Source organism: Ranitomeya variabilis, chromosome 2 (genome assembly GCF_051348905.1).
Source record: "Ranitomeya variabilis isolate aRanVar5 chromosome 2, aRanVar5.hap1, whole genome shotgun sequence".
In the NCBI taxonomy this organism is placed as follows: domain Eukaryota; kingdom Metazoa; phylum Chordata; class Amphibia; order Anura; family Dendrobatidae; genus Ranitomeya; species Ranitomeya variabilis.
The window spans coordinates 223,677,771-223,701,856 of record NC_135233.1 but is presented as its reverse complement, the minus strand read 5'-3'; the positions used below and the strand labels follow the sequence as shown (position 1 = coordinate 223,701,856).

At 45.3% G+C, this 24,086-nt stretch overlaps 2 protein-coding genes across 2 annotated transcripts in view; one reads left to right on the top strand and one right to left on the bottom strand.

Moving 5' to 3' along the window:
- LOC143805020 (non-structural maintenance of chromosomes element 3 homolog) overlaps nt 1-22,823 on the bottom strand; it is a 32,228-nt gene extending 9,405 nt beyond the window's left edge. The window contains exons 1-3 of the mRNA XM_077283757.1: nt 22,740-22,823; nt 19,495-19,571; nt 18,706-18,813 (exon numbers count right to left, since the gene is read on the bottom strand). Coding sequence (XP_077139872.1) covers nt 18,706-18,813; nt 19,495-19,548 — 162 coding nt within the window. The 5' untranslated portion in view covers nt 19,549-19,571; nt 22,740-22,823. The remainder of the gene's footprint in view (nt 1-18,705; nt 18,814-19,494; nt 19,572-22,739) is intronic.
- PFKFB1 (6-phosphofructo-2-kinase/fructose-2,6-biphosphatase 1) overlaps nt 1-24,086 on the top strand; it is a 724,603-nt gene that overhangs the window by 97,213 nt on the left and 603,304 nt on the right. The window lies entirely within an intron of this gene.

Below are 24,086 nucleotides of genomic sequence, written 5' to 3'. Positions count from 1 at the left end.
CAGGTTAGCATCCTCAATAATCAGAACCTCCCATTCCCGTCTCCAAGACTTTACACGTGCTGCGCCGATTCTTTGGAATGCACTACCTAGGTTAATACGATTAATCCCCAATCCCCACAGTTTTAAGCGTGCCCTAAAAAAACATTTGTTCAGACTGGCCTACCGCCTCAACGCATTAACCTACCTATCCCTGTGTGGCCTATTAAAAAAAACCAAAAAAACAAAACCATAATCAGGTTCCTCTCATCAGTTCTCATACACTTTATGCAGTTAATAGCCCTCTGTGTCTGTACTGCTACATACTTAGGCTGTTAACTGGTTCATGCAGCTTTACATGAACACCAGAGCCTTACACTATGGCTGGTCCAAATAACTAAAGCAATTGTTACCATCCACCTCTCGTGTTTCCCCTTTTCCTCATAGGTTGTAAGCTTGCGAGCAGGGCCCTCATTCCTCCTGATATCTGTTTTGAACTGTGATTTCTGTTATGCTGTAATATCTATTGTCTGTACAAGTCCCCTCTATAAGTTGTAAAGCGCTGCGGAATATGTTGGAATAATAATATTATTATTATTTATTATTATTATATACTACGTGGGCTGAGCTACTCTTTCGCCCGGGGCCCTCAAAAACCTGGAGCTTGCCCTGGCTTCACTGATTGTTTGCGGCCGACCGGGTGCAACCAATCGGCGACAGACGCAGTCCGGCAGCGAATTGGAGCGGGATTTGAACCACGCTTCGATAATTGGTCGCGCCCAGGCCGGCCGAATCCTATGTATTCATTGCATTATTCTGAAATCTTCATAATTAAACTACATACACATTCTAGAATACCCGATGCGTTAGAATCGGGCCATCATCTAGTATATTATAATTGGGCAGTGCACGTCTGAGCACCTTCTGTCGTAAACAGTTTCTTCAGATGCTCAGATTCCCCATTTGCAACTGGGGAATCATCATAATACAGTCTTCGAGTCTGGATCCACTCTACAGTTCTAGACATATTCACAAGTGACAGTGCTCCATCACTGTCTCCCTACACTTCATCTAGGCTTAGTGCCTGCCAAATCGGCCGTCATCAAGCCTCTATTAGTAGCGCTCTAAGGCTGTGCGCACACGTAGGGAGGGTCATCTGCGGGTTCTCCCGCAGCGGATTTGATAAATCTGCAGGGCAAAACCGCTGCGGTTATCCCTGCAGCTTTATCGCGGTTTGTTTTGTGGTTTCCGCTGCGGGTTTACTCCTATACTATTGATGCTGCATATTCAGCATCAATAGTAATGTTAAAAATAATTAAAAAATGGTTATATAGTCACCCTCTGACGTCCCGATCTCCTCGGCGCTGCACGCGGCGGTCCGGTTCCAAAGATGCTGTGCGAGAAGGACCTTCGTGACGTCACGGTCATGTGACCGAAACGTCATCGCAGGTCTTGCTCGCACAGCAACCCTGCGACCGGACGGCCGCGTGCAACGCTGAGAGGTGAGTATATCATTTTTTATTTTATTTTATTTATTTTTTTAAACACAAATATGGTTCCCAGGGCCCGGAGGAGAGTCTCGTCTCCTCTCCTCCACCCCGGGTACCATCTGCACATGATCCGCTTACTTCCCGCATCGTGGGCATAGCCCCATGCGGGAAGTAAGCGGATCAATGCTTTCCTATGTGTGCAGAATCGCCGCGATTCTGCACAAAAGTAGTGACATGCTGCGGAATGTAAACCGCTGCGTTTCGGTGCGGTTTTTCCCGCAGCATGTGCACAGCGGATTGCAGTTTCCATAGGTTTACATGTAACTGTAAACGCAATGGAAACTGCTGTGGACCCGCAGCTGCAGAAACGCTGCGGTTCCGTGGTAAAAACCGCAACGTGTGCACATAGCCTTAGCCGTCTCTCAGTTATCGGTTTTAACCTTTTCCAGGTTCAACAGAATACTGACTTTCTTCTGTCACCTTGGCATTTTTGGGCCTTGGCAGAAATGACTTCCCCATATTATATTAGCCAGTCACCGAACTGAGATTCTCACCTCTGCGTGTACTTTTGACTAGCCCTTATTTTTTCTTCACACCCTTGTGGACTGCTTTTGGACATCCCATGGTTTCCTGTATCCCACAATGAAGTGACAGAAAAGATTTTGGGTTCTTACCGTAAAATCTTTCTGAGCCTTCATTGGGGGACACTGCACCCCGCCCTCTAGATATCTACACTGTGTTCCAAATTATTATGCACAAAGAGTTTAGGAGTGATAAGGTTAGAATTTTTTTGTTTGTCATTTAAACTCATTGATGGTGATGTGTGTCAGGGCTCTTTATATCACTGAAAGCAATTGCAGATACCTGTGCAAATTAGTTTGGCAGGTGTGTCCAAATAAAGGCAAGACTACTTAAGAAGGCTGTTCCACATTATTAAGCAGCCTACATTTTTTGCCAAAATGGGAAAGAAAAAGGATGTGTCAGCTGAGAAGCAACAAATTGTGGAGTATTTAGGTCAAGGCATGACTGCAATCAACATTGCCAAGACACTTCATCGTGGTCATCGCATAATCAAGAAGTATGTAGCCGATTCTCAGCACACACGTGTGCGTGCTGATAAGGAAAAATTGAGGACTCTTTCCAACAGGCAATTGCGTAAGGTTAAAAGAGCAGCTGCAAAAATGCCTTGTCATAGCAGCAGACAAGTTTTTGAAGCTGCTGGTGCCTCCAACGTCCCCAGAACAAGATGCAGGGTCCTTCAGAGGTTTGCAGCTGTGCGTAAACCATCCTGTCGACCACCTCTATCCACTGCACACAAGCAGAAACGGCTCCAGTGGGCCAAACGATACATGAAGACTGACTTCCAAACTGTTTTGTTCACCGATGAGTGCCGTGCAACGCTCGATGGTCCAGATGGATGGAGTGGAGGATGGCTGGTTGATGGACACCCCATGAAAACACGGCTAAGGCGCCAGCAAGGAGGAGGTGGAGTAATGTTTTGGGCTGGAATCATGGGGAGAGAGATTGTCGGCCCCTTTATGATCCCTGAAGGGGTAAATGATGAACTCCATAATCTATGTGGAGTTTCTAAAACAACACTTCCTGCCATGGTTCAAGAGGAAGAACCGTGCTTTCCACAGCAAGATCATTTTCATGCATGATAATGCACCGTCTCATGCTGCAAAAAACACATCTGCATCTCTGGCTGCTATGGGCATAAAAGAGGACAAACTTATGGTGTGGCCACCATCTTCCCCTGACCTCAACCCCATTGAGAACCTCTGGAGTATCATCAAAAGGAGTGTATGATGGCGGGAGGCAGTTCACATCTAAGCAACAGCTCTGGGGGGGTATTCTGTCCACATGCAAAACAACTGAAGCAGAAACCATCCAAAAACTGACAAATTCAATGGACGAGAGAGTTCAGAAGCTTCTTTCGGACAAGGGGTCCTATGTGCAAATGTAACATCACCTAGAATAAAGTTTTCACTTGAAAATTGTTTGATTTCATTTTGTAATAAACTAATAATGCTTATAACTTCACCATTGACCATTTTTTTGTTCAAAAAAAAAAAAAAGTTGAAAACTCTGCTGTGCATAATAATTTGGAAAATGCATTTTGAGTGTTTATTGGTTTTTTTTTTTTTTTTTTTTAAATAAAAAAAGATACTGTTTTCATAGGCAGTTTGTTCCAAAACATTGCAATTATACTAGAATAGTAGATGACTGGAAAACAACGACTGCAATTCAGATAGGTAATTTTGAGAAAATATGAGGAAATATTATTTGCATAATAATTTGGAACACAGTGTATATTGGGTCAATCTGTGCTTTATCTTTGGTGGCTTCTCCTACTGCTTTTTACACTAAGGCTGGAGTCACACACAATGTGTGTGTGTGTGTGTGTGTGTGTGTGTGTGTGTGTGTGTGTGTGTGTGTGTGTGTGTGTGTGTGTGTGTGTGTGTGTGTGTGTGTGTGTGTGTGTATATATATATATATATATATATATACAGACACACACACATACATACCAAAACGGTCTGCTTTTCACAGTCGAGAATCGCAAAAATGTTTCATGAACAGTGATCTGTGTGCAGTGCGAGGATGCGATTTTTTTTCTCAAAAAAATATCCGTGTGTCATCTATATGGTGAGATTTTCTCGCCAGCTTGCAAAATGGACAAATAATGGCTTCCTGGGCTCAAATATTCGTGAAAACATATATGCATACACAGTACAGACCAAAAGTTTGGACACCTCATTTAAATATTTTTCTGTATTTTCAGGACTATGAAAATTGTACATTCACACTGAAGGCATCAAAACTATGAATTAACACATGTGGAATTATATACTTAAAGTGTGAAACAGCTGAAATTATGTCTTATATTCTAGGTTCCTGAAAGTAGCCATCTTTTGCTTTGATGACTGCTTTGCACACTCTTGGCATTCTCTTGATGAGCTTCAAGAGGTAGTCACCGGGAATGGTTTTCCAACAATCTTGAAGGAGTTCCCAGAGATGCTTAGCACTTGTTGGCCCTTTTGCCTTCACTCTGCGGTCCAGCTCACCCCAAACCATCTCGATTGGGTTCAGGTCTGGTGACTGTGGAGGCCAGGTCATCTGGCGTAGCACCCCATCACTCTCCTTCTTGGTCAAATAGCCCTTACACAGCCTGGAGGTGTGTTTGGGGTCATTGTCCTGTTGAAAAATAAATGATGGTCCAACTAAACGCAAACCGGATGGAATAGCATGCTGCTGCAAGATGCTGAGGTAGCCATGCTGGTTCAGTATGCCTTCAATTTTGAATAAATCCCCAACAGTGTCACCAGCAAAGCACCCCCACACCATCACACCTCCTCCTCCATGCTTCATGGTGGGAACCAGGCATGTAGAGTCCATCCGTTCACCTTTCCGTGTCACACAAAGACAAGGTGGTTGTAACCAAAGAGCTCAAATTTGGACTCAGACCAAGGAACAGATTTCCACTGGTCTAATTTCCATTCCTTGTGTTCTTTAGCCCAAACAAGTCTCTTCTGCTTGTTGCCTGTCCTTAGCAGTGGTTTCCTAGCAGCTATTTTACCATGAAGGCCTGCTGCACAAAGTCTCCTCTTAGTTGTTGTAGAGATGTGTCTGCTGCTAGAACTCTGTGTGGCATTGACCTGGTCTCTAATCTGAGCTGCTGTTAACCTGCGATTTCTGAGGCTGGTGACTCGGATAAACTTATCCTCAGAAGCAGAGGTGACTCTTGGTCCTCCTTTCCTGGGGCGGTCCTTATGTGAGCCAGTTTCTTTGTAGCGCTTGATGGTTTTTGCAACTGCACTTGGGGACACTTTCAAAGTTTGCCCAATTTTTCGGACTGACTGACCTTCATTTCGTAATGATGTCCACTCGTTTTTCTTTACTTAGAATTTGTATTATGGCAAGAAAAAAGCAGCTAACAGTCTATTCAGTAGGACCATGAGCTGCGTATCCACCAGACTTCTGCTCAAAACAACTGATGGTCCCAACCCCAGTTATAAGGCAAGAAATCCCACTTATTAAACCTGACAGGACACACCTGTGAAGTGAAAACCATTCCTGGTGACTACCTCTTGAAGCTCATCAAGAGAATGCCAAGAGTGTGCAAAGCAGTCAAAGCAAAAGGTGGCTACTTTGAAGAACCTAGAATATAAGACATAATTTCAGTTGTTTTCCACTTTTTTGTTAAGTATATAATTCCACATGTGTTAATTCATAGTTTTGATGCCTTCAGTGTGAATGTACAAATTTCATAGTCATGAAAATACAGAAAAATCTTTAAATGAGAAGGTGTGTCCAAACTTTTTGTTTATCTAAAAGTTCCAGATTTCTTCAATAACAGTATTGCATAAATTCAATCCCTTATGGAAGACATGTGGTGTCGAGACATGTCGTCCATAAGGGATTGAATGTATGCAATACTGTTATTGAAGAAATCTGGAACTTTTTAATGGATAAATAAAAGGTACCGTATTTTTCGGACTATAAGACGCACCGGACCATAAGGCGCACCCCAAATTTGGGGTGAAAATTGCAGAAAAAAAGATTTTTTATAAGATGGGGGTCCATCTTATTGTCCGAATTTACAGTATCTTACCTGAGGGCTGGTGGTGGCAGAGCAGGGTCACAGGAGGCATGGTGGCGGCAGAGGTGGGGTGATGCGGTACGTCGTGCACCTGAGCAGGGTCCCTTCCTGCTTAGGTGGGCGACGCCACGGCCTGGTGTCCATGGGAGGGTGGCAGCAGTGGTTACCGACAGAGGTGCTGGGATGAGGAGGCACAGTGAGAGTTATGGCGTGAGAGGGGTCCCTTTACCCGGTGAGGTGATGGAAGGATCTCGTGGGCAGATGGACTGGAGATGATGGAGGTAGTGGTGTACATTGTGAAGCGAGTATTCCACAGGAGCTCAGATGTCTGAGTCCTTGCCGCTTCCCGGCGCTCCTCAGCGCAATAATTATTTCAGAAGCCGGTAATAAGTGAGGAGCTCCGCTACCGAGACACAGCCGCCATGACCGGACACTGCGGGAAAAGCGCCTCTGTACTGCTGCAAGCCCTGCTGGAGGCGGAGAGCCGGCCGTGCCATGCGGTGCTGAGGAGCGCCGGGAAGCGGCAAGGACTCAGACATCTGAGCGCCTGTGGAATACTCGCTTCACAATGTACACCACTACCTCCATCATCTCCAGTCCATGTGCCCACGAGATCCTTCCTGAACCTTGCTGCACCCATCCTGGCAAGCAAAAGGATACAGGATACAGAGTCCAAAGTCCCGGTGAGGTGATGCAGCAGCCCGGTAATGTAGCAGAGCCGGGTGAATCCTGTTGATATCGGTGGGCGCGGCCATCTTCCTGAGGCCGCGCGTTCGCAGATGGAGCTCTGCTGCCCGGGGCTTCAGGAAAATGGCCGCCGCGATCCCCATCTGCGCACGCGCGGCATCCCGCGGCCATTTTCCTGAAGCCCCGGGCAGCAGAGCTCCATCTGCGAACGCGCGGCCTCAGGAAGATGGCCGCGCCCACCGATAACATCAGGATTCACCCGGCTCTGCTGCCTTACCGGGCTGCTGCATCACCCCACCGGGAAAAGGGACCCCGCTCACTGCGCCTCCTCATCTCCGTACCTCTGCTGCCACACCTCTGCCGCCGCACCTCTGCCACCGCACCTCTGCCGCCACGGTAAGCTGCATTGCGACTATTAGACGCACCCCCCATTTTCCCCCCTTTTTTGGGGGGGAAAAAGTGCGTCTTGTAGTCCGAAAAATACGGTATATTTTACTCTACCATTGGACCGATTGCTGGAGAAACAAAAAGCTTTTTCTTTACATGTGTGGATTTATCCCAATCCGTTTTCCGTGCGAACTGTAACCACAGGTTGGATGTATTCCTGTTTCTGCAAAAGCAGTGAGCTGGCTTTGCCTAGATAGAGCGCTAGATAGATGCCCATGCAGCATCAATAGTAAAAAGATCTAATGTTAAAAATAAAAAAATCATACATTCTCACCTTCCGGCGCCTTTCCCACTCCTTGCGACGCTCCGGTCCCAAGAATGCATTGCGGCAGTGACCGGAGATAACGTAGCGGTCTCGTAAGACTGCTACATCACGTGTTATTGCCGCAATGCATTCTTGGGACCGGAGCATCGCTAAACGCCTGGGCTGGATTCGAGGGCCGCCGGAAGGTGGGTACCGTATTTTCCGCTTTGTAAGACGCACTTTGTTTCCCCCAAATTTGGGGGGGAAATAGGGGTGCGTCTTACAAAGCAGATATACCGCTTACCGTTACAGGCTGGGATGAGAGGGTGTCCGCTGCCGCCCGCTGCTGCTGCCGCCCACCACCGCTGCTGCTGCCGCCCGCCACCGCGGTTGTCCGCTGCTACTCCGGTGCTGCGGGGGCTCTGGCGACATTTTGTGAAAGACCAGAGCCCCCAGGCAGTTCGTCCACATGCGTTCCTTCCTGTATGACTGACTCCGGGAAAATGGCCGCCGAAATCTCGGGAGATGAGATTTCAGGGCTGAGATCTCATCTCTCGAGATTCCGGCGGCCATTTTCCCGGAGTCAGTCATACAGGAATACATGGACGAACTGCCAGGGGGCTCTGGCCTTTCACAATATGTCGGCAGAGCCCCCGCAGCACTGGAAACAGCCCTGAAGCCCCGAAGCCCCCCTGCAGCACAGGAGCCCCCCCGCAGACCGCCTCATCCCAGCCTGCTGCACAGGAGCCCCCCTGCAGCACAGGAGCCCCCCTGCAGACCCCCTCATCCCAGCCTGCTGCACAGGAGCCCCCCCCCTGCAGACCCCCTCATCCCAGCCTGCTGCATAGGAGCCCCCCTGCAGACCTCCTCATCCCAGCCTGCAGCAATGATCCACTCCTGCCTCCAGCAACAACCCTGGGACCCTGATCCACCGCAACCACAACCCCTGGTAAGTAATAAGACGCATGGATTATAAGACGCCCCACCAATTTATTAAAAAAACTTTTTTCCTATTTTTCTCCTCAAAATTTGGGGTGCGTCTTATAATCCGGAGCGTCTTACAAAGCGAAAAATACGGTATATAACTATTTTTTATTTTAATTCTTTATTTATTTTTTACAGGGATATGGTGCAGACATTGCTATATACTACGTCTCTGCGCAATATACTACGTGGGATGTATTATATTCTACTACACATATTCTAGAAGACCCGATGCGTGGCCTCCACATGCTTTTATGATCTCCATACAATGCCTGGGCATGTTCCTGATGAGGTAGCTGATGATCTCCTGAGGGATCTCCTCCCAGACCTGGACTAAAGCATCCGCCAACTCCTGGACATTCTGTGGTGCAACGTGACGTTGGTGGATGGAGCAAGACATGATGTCCCAGATGTGCTCATTCAGATTCAGGTCTGGGGAATGGGCGGGCCAGTACATAGCTTCAATGCCTTCATCTTGCAGGAACTGCTGACACACTCCAGCCACATGAGGTCTGGCATTGTCCTGCATTAGGAGGAACCCAGGGCCAACCACACCAGCATATGGTCTCACAAGGGGTCTGAGGATCTCATCTCGGTACCTAATGGCAGTCAGGCTACCTCTGACGAGCACATGGAGGGCTGTGCGGCCCTCCAAAGAAATGCCACCCCACACCATTACTGACCCACTGCCAAACCGGTCATGCTGAAGGATGTTGCTGACAGCAGATCGCTCTCTATGGCGTGTCCAGACTCTGTCACTTCTGTCACATGTGCTCAGTGTGAACCTGCTTTCATCTGTAAAGAGCACAGGGCGCCAATGGCGAATTTGCCAATCCTGGTGTTCTGTGGCAAATGCCAAGTGTCCTGCACGGTGTTGGGCTGTGAGCACAACCCCCATCTGTGGACATTGGGCACTCAGACCATCCTCATGGAGTCGGTTTCTAAACTGTTTGAGCAGACACAAGGACATTTGTGGCCTGCTGGAGTTCATTTTGCAGGGCTCTGGCAGTGCTCCTCCTGTTCCTCCTTGCACGAAGGCTGAGGTAGCGGTCCTGCTGCTGGGTTGCTGCCCTCCTACGGCCCCCTCCACTTCTCCTGGTAGCGCCTCCAGCCTCTGGACACTACACTGACAGACACAGCAAACCTTCTTGCTACAGCTCGCATTGATGTGCCATCCTCGATGAGCTGCACTACCTGAGCCACTTGTGCAGGTTGTTGAGTCCGTCTCATGCTACCACGAGAGTGAAAGCACAACCAACATACAAAAGTGACCAAACATCAGCCAGAAAGCATTGGTACTGAGATGTGGTCTGTGGTCCCCACCTGCAGAACCACTCCTTTATAGAGTGTGTCTTGGTAATTTCCAACTGTTGTCTATTGCATTTGCACAACAGCATGTGAAATTGATTGTCAAACAGTGTTGATTCCTAAGTGGACAGTTTGATTTCACAGAAGCTTGGTTTACTTGGAGTTATATTCTGTTTTTTGTGTTCCTTTTATTTTTTTGAGCAAAAAAAATAAATAAATAAAATATATATATATATATATATATATATATATATATATATATATATATATATATATATATATATATATATATATATATATATATATATATAATGTATATATTATATTTTACACACAATAAGAGTGTGTGTGTGTATTATATTTTACACACACTTATATAATCTATTCTAACCTGTCCGTATGATTTTACTGTACACCACACTGAATTACCGGCTTTTCTATAGCACACTGGTGCGCATTTCTCGCAAGCCACACTGATGGTCTGTGTGGTGTGCAAGTTTCTCACACCCATAGACTTTTATTGGCGTTTCTCAGCTGATATAGTGAAAAATCGCAACATGCTGCGATTTCTTTTGCACGTATAATACGGCCAAGAAAACAACGGATGATAGGAGCTGCCCCATAGATTTACATTGGTCCGAGTGCTATGCGATTTTTTTTTTTTTTTAATCGCATAGCACTCGTCCGTATTACGGTCTAGTGTGACTCCGGCCTAACTGATAGCCTTCGTTCCAGTCAGTGGGTGTATACTACTGAGGAGGAGCTTTATTTTTTTTGCATTGTCTAGCGGCAGCAACATGCACCCCATGGTTTCCTGTGTCCCCCTACCTGACCAGGTCAAATTTTACCATTCTGACCAGTGTCGCTTTTTGAGGTACCTTTGGAACACTTCAACGGATCTCACTGATTCCGAGATGTTCTCTCGTTACATTGTATTTCATGATAGTGGTAAAATTTGTTCAATATGACTTGTGTTTTTGTGTGGGGTGGGACACAAACAGAAATTTGGTGAAAATTTTGCAATTTTCCACCTTTCCATTTTTATACTTTTAAATCACAAAATAGTTAATAAATAACATTGCCCACATGTTTACTTTACATCGGCATAATTTCTGAAACATTTTTTGTTAAGTTAGAAAGGTTGAAAGATGACCAGCGATTTATTTTTCCAAGAAAATTTACAAAGTCTTTTATTCCTCTTTAAAAAGGACCACATTACATTTGAAATTACTTTGACGGGCCTATACGACAGAAAATACCCAAAAGTGACACTAGTCTAAAATCTGTACCCCTCAAAGTGCGCAAAACCACACAAGAAGTTTATTATCCCTTCAGGCGCTTCACAGGAATTAATGGAATGTGGAAAAAAAATATATATGGACAAACTTTCACATAATGTTAATTTAAACTCAATTTATTATTTTCACAAGGGTAACAGGAGAAAATGGTCCACAAAATTTGTTTTGCAATTTCTCCTAAGCATGCTGATACCACATATGTCCCCAGGACCTGAGTGTCTCGCGGCTGTTCAACAGTCGCATCACATGTAGCCGCGGGGACTCGAACATATACGAGAACGTCAAAGGCACTGTTAGCACCCGAGCATGCTCAGATAACACCTTATCCCAGCACATTCGCTCATCACAAAGGCAGGAGCATTGCTATGCTTCATAACCTGTCAATGCTACAGACACAAGTTAGTTCATGTACTGCACATAATCTAACTAACTTGCTAGAGCCTGGTGACCTGGATGTTGTAATGATGATATCGGATCACCGTGGCACCTTCAAAAACTCACCAAAATCTAATTGTGGTAACATAGCCCATAACAGTGTCAAGCACCAAACGTTAAACACAGCCGTCTGATAATTAAAACATAACATATGGTCTGGCAGCAAGAAACATACGAGCAATACTAACCTACAGGTCCTTCTCAAAAAATTAGCATATAGTGTTAAATTTCATTATTTACCATAATGTAATGATTACAATTAAACTTTCATATATTATAGATTCATTATCCACCAACTGAAATTTGTCAGGTCTTTTATTGTTTTAATACTGATGATTTTGGCCTACAACTCCTGATAACCCAAAAAACCTGTCTCAATAAATTAGCATATCAAGAAAAGGTTCTCTAAACGACCTATTACCCTAATCTTCTGAATCAACTAATTAACTCTAAACACATGCAAAAGATACCTGAGGCTTTTAAAAACTCCCTGCCTGGTTCATTACTCAAAACCCCCATCATGGGTAAGACTAGCGACCTGACAGATGTCAAGAAGGCCATCATTGACACCCTCAAGCAAGAGGGTAAGACCCAGAAAGAAATTTCTCAACAAATAGGCTGTTCCCAGAGTGCTGTATCAAGGCACCTCAATGGTAAGTCTGTTGGAAGGAAACAATGTGGCAGAAAACGCTGTACAACGAGAAGAGGTGACCGGACCCTGAGGAAGATTGTGGAGAAGGACCGATTCCAGACCTTGGGGAACCTGAGGAAGCAGTGGACTGAGTCTGGTGTGGAAACATCCAGAGCCACCGTGCACAGGCGTGTGCAGGAAATGGGCTACAGGTGCCGCATTCCCCAGGTAAAGCCACTTTTGAACCAGAAACAGCGGCAGAAGCGCCTGACCTGGGCTACAGAGAAGCAGCACTGGACTGTTGCTAAGTGGTCCCAAGTACTTTTTTCTGATGAAAGCAAATTTTGCATGTCATTCGGAAATCAAGGTGCCAGAGTCTGGAGGAAGACTGGGGAGAAGGAAATGCCAAAATGCCTGAAGTCCAGTGTCAAGTACCCAGTCAGTGATGGTGTGGGGTGCCATGTCAGCTGCTGGTGTTGGTCCACTGTGTTTCATCAAGGGCAGGGTCAATGCAGCTAGCTATCAGGAGATTTTGGAGCACTTCATGCTTCCTGGCACCTGCTCACAGTGCCAAAACCACTGGTAAATGGTTTACTGACCATGGTATTACTGTGCTCAATTGGCCTGCCAACTCTCCTGACCTGAACCCCATAGAGAATCTGTGGGATATTGTGAAGAGAAAGTTGAGAGACGCAAGACCCAACACTCTGGATGAGCTTAAGGCCGCTATTGAAGCATCCTGGGCCTCCATAACATCTCAGCAGTGTCACAGGCTGATTGCCTCCATGCCACGCCGCATTGAAGCAGTCATTTCTGCCAAAGGATTCCCGACCAAGTATTGAGTGCATAACTGAACATTATTATTTGATGGTTTTTTTGTTTGTTATTAACCCCTTCCCGACCCATGACGCCACATAGGCGTCATGAAAACCCGTGCCAATCCGACCCATGACGCCTATGTGGCGTCATGGAATGATCGCGTCCCTGCAGATCGGGTGAAAGGGTTAACTCCTATTTTACCCGATCTGCAGGGAGAGGGGGAGTGGTGCTTCAGCCCAGGGGGGGTGGCTTCACCCCCCCGTGGCTACGATCGCTCTGATTGGCTGTTGAAAGTGAAACTGCCAATCAGAGCGATTTGTAATATTTCACCTAAAAAACAGGTGAAATATTACAATCCAGCCATGGCCGATGCTGCAATATCATCGGCCATGGCTGGAAAACCTGAAGTGACCACCCCCCACCCCACCGATCGCCCCCCCACCGCTCCGTTATGGGGTCCGGTCCCCTCCGTCCTGTGCTCCGCTGCCCCGTGCTCCTGCCCGCTCCCCCGTCCTGCTGTCCGCTCCCCCCGTCCTCCGATCACCCCCCCTGTGCTCAGATCCACCCCCCCACCACCCCTTCATACTTACCGATCCTCCCGGTGTCCGGCCGTCTCCTCGCTGGGCGCCGCCATCTTCCAAAATGGCGGGCGCATGCTCAGTACGCCCGCCGGCCGGCAGATTCCTTACAGGTACATTTTGATCGCTGTGGTAGGTTCTACCACAGCGATCAAAATAAAAAAAATAATAAATAAACCCCCCCCTTTATCACCCCCATAGATAGGGACAATAATAAAATAAAGAAAATATTTTTATTTTTTTTTCCCACTGTGGTTAGGGTTAGAACTAGGGTTAGGGTTATGGCATGTGCGGATTTGGCAGCGGATCGGCCGCGGATCCGCAGCGGATCGGCCGCGGATCGGCCGCGGATCGGCCGCGGATCCGCAGCGGATCGGCCGCGGATCCGCAGCGGATCGGCCGCGGATCCGCAGCGGATCGGCCGCGGATCCGCAGCGGATCGGCCGCGGATCCGCAGCGGATCGGCCGCGGATCCGCAGCGGATCGGCCGCGGATCCGCAGCGGATCGGCCGCGGATCCGCAGCGGATCGGCCGCGGATCCGCAGCGGATCGGCCGCGGATCCGCAGCGGATCGGCCGCGGATCCGCAGCGGATCGGCCGCGGATCCGCAGCGGATCGGCCGCGGATCCGCAGCGGATCGGCCGCGGATCCGCAGCGGATCGGCCGCGGATCCGCAGCGGATCGGCCGCGGATCCGCAGCGGATTGGCCGATTCGTAGCAGTTTTCCATCAGGTTTACAGTACCGTGTACACCTATGGAAAACCAAATCCGCTGTGCCCATGGTGCGGAAAATTCCGTGCAGAAACGCTGCGTTGTATTTTCCACAGCATGTCAATTCTTTGTGCGGATTCCGCAGCGTTTTACACCTGTTCCTCAATAGGAATCCGCAGGTGAAATCCGCACAAAAAAACACTGGAAATCTGCTGTAAATCCGCAGGTAAAACGCAGTGCCTTTTACTTGCAGATTTTTCAAAAGTCGTGCGGAAAAATCTCACACGAATCCGCTACGTGGGCACATACCCTTAGGGTTAGGGTTGGAATTAGGGCTAGGGTTGGAATTAGGGTTACGGGTGTGTTGGGGTTAGGGTTGTGGTTAGGGGTGTGTTGGGGTTAGGGTTGGGATTAGGGTTATGGCTACAGTTGGGATTAGGATTAGGGGTGTGTTGGGGTTAGTGTTGAAGTTAGAAATGAGGGGTTTCCACTGTTAGGGCACATCAGGGGTCTCCAAACGCAACATGGCGCCACCATTGATTCCAGCCAATCTTGCATTCAAAAAGTCAAATGGTGCTCCCTCCCTTCCAAGCCCCGACGTGTGCCCAAACAGTGGTTTACCCCCACATTTGGGGTACCAGCGTACTCAGGACAAACTGGGCAACAACTGTTGGGGTCCAATTTCTCCTGTTACCCTTGCAAAAATAAAAAATTACTTGCTAAGACATAATTTTTGAGGAAAGAAGAATTATTTTTTATTTTCACGGCTCTGCGTTGTAAACTTCTGTGAAGCACTTGGAGGTTGAACGTGCTCATCACACATCTAGATAAGTTCCTTGGGGGGTCTAGTTTCCAAAATGGGGTCACTTGTGGGGTGTTCCTACTGTTTAGGCACATCAGGGGCTCTGCAAATGCAACGTGACGCCCGCAGACCATTCCATCAAAGTCTGCATTTCAAATGTCACTACTTCCCTTCCGAGCCCTGACGTGCGCCCAAACAGTGGTTTACCCCCACATATGGGGTATCACTGTACTCACAACAAACTGGGCAACAAACATTGGGGCCCAATTTCTCCTGTTACCCTTGTGAAAATAAAAAATTGCTTGCTAAAACATCTTTTTTGAGGAAAGAAAAATGATTTTTTATTTTCACGGCTCTGTGTTGTAAACTTCTGTGAAGCACTTGGGGGTTGAATGTGCTCATCACACATCTAGATAAGTTCCTTGGGGGGTCTAGTTTCCAAAATGGGGTCACTTGTGGGGTGTTTCTACTGTTTAGGCACATCAGGGGCTCTGCAAATGCAACGTGACGCCAGCAGACCATTCCATCAAAGTCTGCATTCCAAAACGTCACTACTTCCCTTCCGAGCCCCGGCATGTGCCAAAACAGTGGTTTACCCCCACATATGGGGTATCAGCGTACTCAGGAGAAACTGGACAACAACTTTTGGGGTCCAATTTCTCCTGTTACCCTTGCAAAAATAAAAAATTCTGGGCTAAAAAAATATTTTTGAGGAAAGGAAACACATTTATTATTTTCACGGCTCTGCGTTATAAACTTCTGTGAAGCACTTGGGGGTTCAAAGTGCTCACCACACATCTAGATAAGTTCCTTGGGGGGTCTAGTTTCCAAAATGGAGTCACTTGTGGGGAGTTCCTACTGTTTAGGCACATCAGGGGCTCTGCAAATGCAACGTGACGCCCGCAGAGCATTCCATCAAAGTCTGCATTCCAAAACGTCACTACTTCCCTTCCGAGCCCCGGCATGTGCCCAAACAGTGGTTTACCCCCACATATGGGGTATCACCGTACTCAGGACAAACTGGACAACAACATTTGGGGTCCAATTTCTCCTATTACCCTTGGAAAATTAAAAAATCCTGGGCTAAAACTCATTTTTGAGGAAAGAAAAATTTTTTTTTTATTTTCACGGCTCTGCGTTATAAACTTCTGTGAAGCACCTGGGGGTTATAAGTGCTCACTATGCATCTAGATAAGTTCCTTGGGGGGTCTAGTTTCCAAAATGGGGTCACGTGTAGGGGAGCTCCAATGTTTAGGCACACAGGGGCTCTCCAAACGCGACATGGTGTTCGCTAACGATTGGAGCTAATTTTCCATTCAAAAAGTCAAATGGCACGCCTCCCCTTCCGAGCCTTGCCGTGCACCCAAACAGTGGTTTACCCCCACATATGAGGTATCAACATACTCAGCAGAAATTGCCCAACAAATTTTAGGATCCATTTTATCCTGTTGCCCATGTGAAAATGAAAAAATTGAGGCTAAAAGAAATTTTGTGTGAAAAAAAAGTACTTCTTCATTTTTACGGATCAATTTGTGAAGCACCTGAGAGTTTAAAGTGCTCACTATGCTTCTAGATAAGTTCCTTGGGGGGTCTACTTTCCAAAATGGGGTCACTTGTGGGAGCGCTCCAATGTTTAGGCACACGGGGGCTCTCCAAACGTGACATGGTCTCGGCTAGCGATGGAGATCATTTTTCATTCAAAGAGTCAAATGGCGCTCCTTCCCTTCCGAGCCTTACCATGTGCCCAAACAGTGGTTTACCCCCACATGTGAGGTATCAGTGTACTCAGGAGAAATTGTCCAACAAATTTTAGGATCCATTTTATCCTGTTGCCCATGTGAAAATGAAAAAATTGAGGCTAAAATAATTTTTTTGTGAAAACAAAGTACTGTTTAATTTTTACGGATCAATTTGTGAAGCACCTGGGGGTTTAAAGTGCTCACTATGCTTCTAGATAAGTTCCTTGGGGGGTCTAGTTTCCAAAATGGGGTCACTTGTGGGGGAGCTCCAATGTTTAGGCACACGGGGGCTCTCCAAACGCGACATGGTGTCCGCTAAAGATTGGAGCCAATTTTTCATTCAAAAAGTCAAATGGCGCTCCTTTCCTTCCAAGCCCTGCCGTATGCCCAAACAGTGGTTTACCCCCACATATGAGGTATCAGCGTACTCAGGACAAATTGGACAACATCGTTCGTGGTCCAGTTTTTCCTTTTACCCTTGGGAAAATAAAAAAATTGTTGCTAAAAGATCATTTTTGTGACTAAAAAGTTAAATGTTCATTTTTTCCTTCCATGTTGCTTCTGCTGCTGTGAAACACCTGAAGGGTTAATAAACTTCTTGAATGTGGTTTTGAGCACCTTGAGGGGTGCAGTTTTTAGAATGGTGTCACTTTGGGGTATTTTCAGCCATATAGAACCCTCAAACTGACTTCAAATGTGAGGTGGTCCCTAAAAAAAATGGTTTTGTAAATTTTGTTGTAAAAATGAGAAATCACTGGTCAAATTTTAACCCTTATAACTTCCTAGCAAAAAAAAAATTTGTTTCCAAAATTGTGCTGATGTAAAGTAGACATGTGGGAAATGTTATTTATTAACTATTTTGTGTCACATAACTCTCTGGTTTAACAGAATAAAAATTCAAAATGTGAAAATTGCAAAATTTTCAAAATTTTTGCCAAATTTCCGTTTTTTTCACAAATAAACTCAGAAATTATCGACCTAAATTTACCACTAACATGAAGCCCAATATGTCACGAAAAAACAATCTCAGAATCGCTAGGATCCGTTGAAGCGTTCCTGAGTTATTACCTCATAAAGGGACACTGGTCAGAATTGCAAAAAACGGCAAGGTCATTAAGGAGGCCAAAATAGGCTGGGTCATGAAGGGGTTAAAAAACACTTTTATTTGATTGGACGGTTGAAATATGCTAATTTATTGAGACAGGTTTTTTGGGTTATCAGGAGTTGTAGGCCAAAATCATCAGTATTAAAACAATAAAAGACCTGACAAATTTCAGTTGGTGTATAATGAATCTATAATATATGAAAGTTTAATTGTAATCATTACATTATGGTAAATAATGAAATTTAACACTATATGCTAATTTTTTGAGAAGGACCTGTATATAATACCTTGTTGGTCCTAGAGAGAGGATGTCACTTTCATCATACATGTGACCGCTGCAGACAATCACTGGCTTCAGCGGTCAAATGAAAGATGTGATAAGCGGTGTTCCTGCACCAGAAGTAGATTGAACAGGTGAGAATTACTTACTATAACCATTTCTTCCCTGTGTCACCATTTTTTTTTTTTTATTATCTGACGCCTTTGCTTTTCTACAATCTAAATTATGTGCACCTTTAGTGATCTGACTATACACACAGACTAGACCAATGTAGGACAACCACCACATCAGACTCGATGGATTACTGAATATGTAACATATTTAGCCAAGCAAGAAGGATAAGGCTTGTAAACGTGCCTGACCCTTTAAGAAATGCAGCTTAACAAGGATGTCTGGCAGCTTCTTATTCCTTTTCTCTACAATCAGGACTCATGCACACTGCTGAACAATGCACAGTGCAGAAGTCATATACCTGATAGCACATATTGACCACAAGTTACCTGTAGTATTTAGTGTGCACGAATTTGTGCAGTAAAGGAATAACATATCTATGATGAACCCACTGTACCTTCAGATTGATTTGCTCAGGAGAGTGCTTCGCCAGGTTCCTCTGCACCTGAGATGGCGTCTGTGTCTGAGTAAATGAAACATCTTCCTCCATTTCCACATCTCCACCCTACACAAACAGAAAGGATAAGCGGCATCACTGGGCTATTCAGGATGAATGAGCCACAATAATGGAAAGCAGATTACATATAGACAATAATAGTGGAATATGTGCTGCAACCTACACCGAGGAGGACGGGGTCTCCATGTCTCATCGGGGTAGCCGCAGTGGATTGCTTTGCGGTGTGGTATAAACAGCCAAGGAGGGTTTCACCAAAGGCCGCTCTGAGCACACCAAACGGGTATTTCTACACACGACAGTCGAAACAGCTACATGCCATGTACAAAAAAAAAAAAAAAAAAAAAAAGAGCTGGCCACTTACATCAGAGAAAAGTTCGACTATGATAAAAATAATGAGGAAGAATAGGATTAAATTCAACATGTCCAAAGGCATAGCTGAAGAGTCAGCTTGTGCACGTGCCTATAATGGGCTGTTTTATAGGACTGCATTGCAATCATATTTTTCCAGCCATATTAGTTATGCAATTTCAGGCCAAACCACGGGTCTCATCACCCTCACCTACAGCAACAAAAGAATACAAGACGCTGTGTACTCAGGGCATGAGGCACCTGCTTGGGCCCGGAATTGTGCTGTAGTAAAGCTCAAGGTTTTTGTCAGGAACGCAGAATTTGTCTGAAATTGAGTTCACACATGACGTGATGATGTATTTGGCAGGTTCTGCATCCTACCTGAAGGTGTGACGTGTCCTGAAGCCGAGGCCGACCTCTCCTACGCTGCGACATGGCCGCTGCACTTAAGAAATTCACTTTGAAATAATTAGAGATATTTTGTCAGATTATTATTATTATTATTTACTTATATAGCACCATTAATTCCATGGTGCTGTACATGAGAAAGGGGTTACATACAGAATACAGATAAAAAATAAAAACATTGTTAAGAAAACTAGTGACAATTTCCACATTTCCAGGATAGCTGGATGATGTGGCCAGTCCAGCGTCATTTAGATACCAGACCCAGCGCTGCGTATTCACAGGCAAACAGCCGGGGCATCGGTAAAGGTACCTTCACACGAAGCGACGCTGCAGCGATAGCGACAACGATGCCGATCGCTGCAGCGTCGCTGTTTGATCGCTGGGGAGCTGTCACACAGACCGCTCTCCAGCGACCAACGATGCTGAGGCCCCTGGGTAACCAGGGTAAACATCGGGTTGCTAAGCGCAGGGCCGCGCTTAGTAACCCGATGTTTACCCTGGTTACCAGCGTAAAAGTAAAAAAAAAACATCACCTGCGCGTCCCCCAGCGTCTGCTTCCTGACACTGACTGAGCTCCGGCCCTAACAGCACAGCGGTGACGTCACCGCTGTGCTTTCACTTTCGGGCCGGCGCTCAGTAAGTGTCAGGAAGCAGACGCTGGGGGACGCGCAGGTGAGTATGTACTGTTTGTTTTTTTACTTTTACGCTGGTAACCAGGGTAAACATCGGGTTACTAAGCGCGGCCCTGCGCTTGGTAACCCGATGTTTACCCTGGTTACCAGTGTAAAATATCGCTGGTATCGTTGCTTTTGCTTTCAAACACAACGATACACGGCGATCGGACGACCAAATAAAGTTCTGGACTTTATTCAGCGACATCACAGCAGGATCCTGATCGCTGCTGCGTGTCAAACTAAACGATATCGCTAGCGAGGACGCTGCAACGTCACGGATCGCTAGCGATATCGTTACAAAGTCGTTTCGTGTGAAGGTACCTTAAGCCAAACCTCTGACCCCACAGCCCTGGTCACTACTGAGCATGTGCATAAAGTGAAGGAAAGATTAATCTCAACTAAAAGCCGGGATCCTTAGATTTAGGACAGGTCATAACTTTCCTAAATTATTCTGAGAACATTTACAACACATCCTGCATTGTACCCGATTTATTATATATTTTAGGAGTCTGAGTCGGTCCACTTTATACTGACTACACCAAAATAGACACCGAATACAAAGCCATGAAAGCCGCTTCAGGAAAATGCTGGCAAAACTTTTTCGAGCAGATTTCACTGGAGTCTTTTAATCTACTCTATAGGACTCAGAAGATGCCGAAGAATGGGCATGTCATTTCTTTTAAAGGGAACCGGCCACGCGAAAAACACCTGTAGATATAAGGTTAATCTTTACAGTAATGGAGATCTGAACCTGTCCGGCCCCCACTGCCGAGGGGGAGATTAACTTTAGTCCTCCCAGCAGCAGTCGGCTATAACCGCGACCCTGCACTGACTGACAGCAGCTCTGCATTAGGGCGAACTGTCAGTCACTGCAAGGGGCCCAATTCCAGCTGCTGCTTTAGGCCTCTTTCACACTTCCATCGGTACGGGGCCGTCGCAAACCGTCGGCCCGACGGATGTTGGGCTAAAATCAGCACAACGTGGGCAGCGGATGCAGTTTTATGACGCATCCACTGCCCATTGTGAAGAGCGGGGAGGAGGGGGAGGAGTTCCGGCCGCGCATGAGCGGTCAGAAATGGCAGATCCGACGGACAAAAAAAAGTTCCATTGAACTTTTTTTGCCATGACGGACCGCAAAATCAAGATGCATCCGTCACATGACGGATGCGACGTGTGGCAATCCGTCGTCCATTAAAGTCAATGGCAAAAAAAACAGATCCTGCGGGCACATTTGCAGGATCCTTTTTTTGCCATAACGACGGATTGCGACGGATGCCTGAAAACGGAAGTGTGAAAGAGGCCTTACTCGCCAACCGCTGCCGAGAAGTTCAGAATGCTATTAACCCCATATCTGCAGGTTAATAGCGTTTGTACTTTTATATACATGAAGGTTCCCTTTAACTGCTTCAAACTTTGCAAACCCTGAAGATATTAAAAGATGGGGTACAAGCCAGAAGACGTGCACAGCGGGGTCATTTTCACATTTCTGTGCACCCTGTTCATTTTATGGAGCATTTTTTTTCAGGCGGATAAGCATGAAAAAGTCACTGTGTGCACATAGCCTTATAGCTTCCATAGGGGTCATCACCACACTTTCTAACCAAACCTAACCAGCACCACTGTGTATCTGGCCTAAATTAGTACTGATTTCTAAGAAATAATTGTGCAATGTGAATGGGCTGAGAACCCAAAGACACTCATTTACCGCGGTAGTTTAATAGTTTAGGCGAGCAAAAAAAATTAAAAATCCTCATTCAACTTTTGAGAATTGTGTAATGTAAAAACTATTAAAGATATGATGGGAAAAAAAAAAAAATACAAAAAAAGCGAAAATTTAACTATCCAGCAAATAGTTCAGAAGCAGCAGGAACTAGTACATACTGGTAATTATCTCTAAAATTATTGATTTTTATTTATTTATTATTATGTATACCCCTTGTCACATACATAGCGCCATGGAGTAACTGGCGCTATAATAATAACAAAAATGTTTTCGCTTTGCTGATTTGATTTTCTTTGTACAATACTTTATGAATTCAGAATAAGGGGAGTCACAAGCTTTTTTTTGGCAGATCGGCTCACTGACAGATTCTCAGTAACCTCTTTCTACAGCCGACAATGGATAGTACAATATAGAAGGCAACTGGTGCCAAGTTTAAAAGAAAAACCAAAAGCAAAGATTATTTTTAGGACAACTACATGTACTTTAGAAAAACCCCAAAAGGTGGACAATCCCTTTAAAAGTTTCACTCGGTGCTTAAAAAACCGTGCAATCTGGTTACTAACGGTAACAGCACCAGGACTGATTATATAGGCGGTGAGCAGGTGATGAGATACAGAGGTGCCACTTATCTTTCGGCCTCAGACACAGGAGGAATCCACCATTGACCATGAAAAGTGTTGCTATGGGCAACGACTACACAATGGCGTTTCCTGACAACTATTCGCTCCTCTGTGGTGACCGACCACATACAATGGAGTTTCCTCTACACGTGACGATACGACAAACTATCGCAAAACCGGCGCCCGCACGGTAAACCTTACCTACTCCTGCGCCGCCCGCGCAGCAACTGAGTGTCCCCAGCACCAAAACAAGCCAGCACCGCCTCTTCCTGATGACGCAACATGTCACGTGCTGATCGCAACGGGCGGGAAAATGAAAGACGCTGATTGGCTGTTGATGTTCGAGCGCTCGTTTTTGATGAAGATCACAATGTCCTGAGGAAAATTTTCAGTCATCATGACGAACACGAAGTGACAACTACACATAGAGCATGTCAGCAGCCTCCCCATACAGTGTCCATAGATCACTGCTTTGAAAATACAATACCCAACATTTTCTTTTGGCGATTCCCATAGGAATTATGTAGCTACAAGTGAAGCCCACCCATTCATTATTCGAGGGGGATTTTTTTATGTCTTGTGATTATATATATAATTGTCTATGCTGATGCCAGTGTGTTAGATGATACTGTGTATTATATGGTATATATCTGTTGTCAGGAAATAAAATAAGCAGCGTTTTTGCCCTTTTCCCTGTACTTTTGAACAACACCATTGATTTTACCATATAATGTACTAGAAAACATGGGAAAAAAATCCAAGTACAGTAAAATTGCAAAAAAAGTTCAATTCCTCAATAGTTTGTTGTTTTTTTTTACCATGTTCACTAAATGCTAAAATTGACCTGCCATTATGATTCTCCAGGTCACTACAAGTTCACACATACCAAACATTTCTAGTAGGTTCCTTTTTTATTGAAGTAGAGAAAAAAAATCCAAAATTAGTAAAGAAAAAAAAATGGCGCCATTTTGGGGTAGATACGATGTTTTGATCGCCTGTTATTGCATTTTATTGCATGTTGCGGCGACCCAAAAAAACGTAATTCTGGCACTGATTTTTTTCTCGTTATGCTGGTTACCAATCGCATTAATTCTTTTTATATTTTGGTAGATCGCAGCAATACCAAATATGTGTTTTTTATTTTTTGTATTTATTTTATTATTTTTTTATTTGAATTTTGTTTTTTTATTTGTATTATTTTTTTATTTGAATGTTTTTAGTATTTTAAAAAAACAAACAATTTTTTACATTTTTTATTTGCTTGAATAATCTTAGGAGACTTGAAGCTGCGATCTTCTGATCGCATTATTTAGGGGGTTAAACAGCCCAGGGCAGCGTGGGCACGGCTCCTGGCTGTGACATTCAGGGCTCTGCTATCACTTAAGCTGAGCTCCATGTGGCAATTGCTTGGGCACAGCCCCTGATTGCCATGATGTACCTACCCGACTAAGAAATATAGGTACATCAAAAGTCGGGAAGAGGTTAATATATAGATTTTCCTATCCTTATTGAAAATACATTTGCAAATCATTTAAAATATTGTCTCTG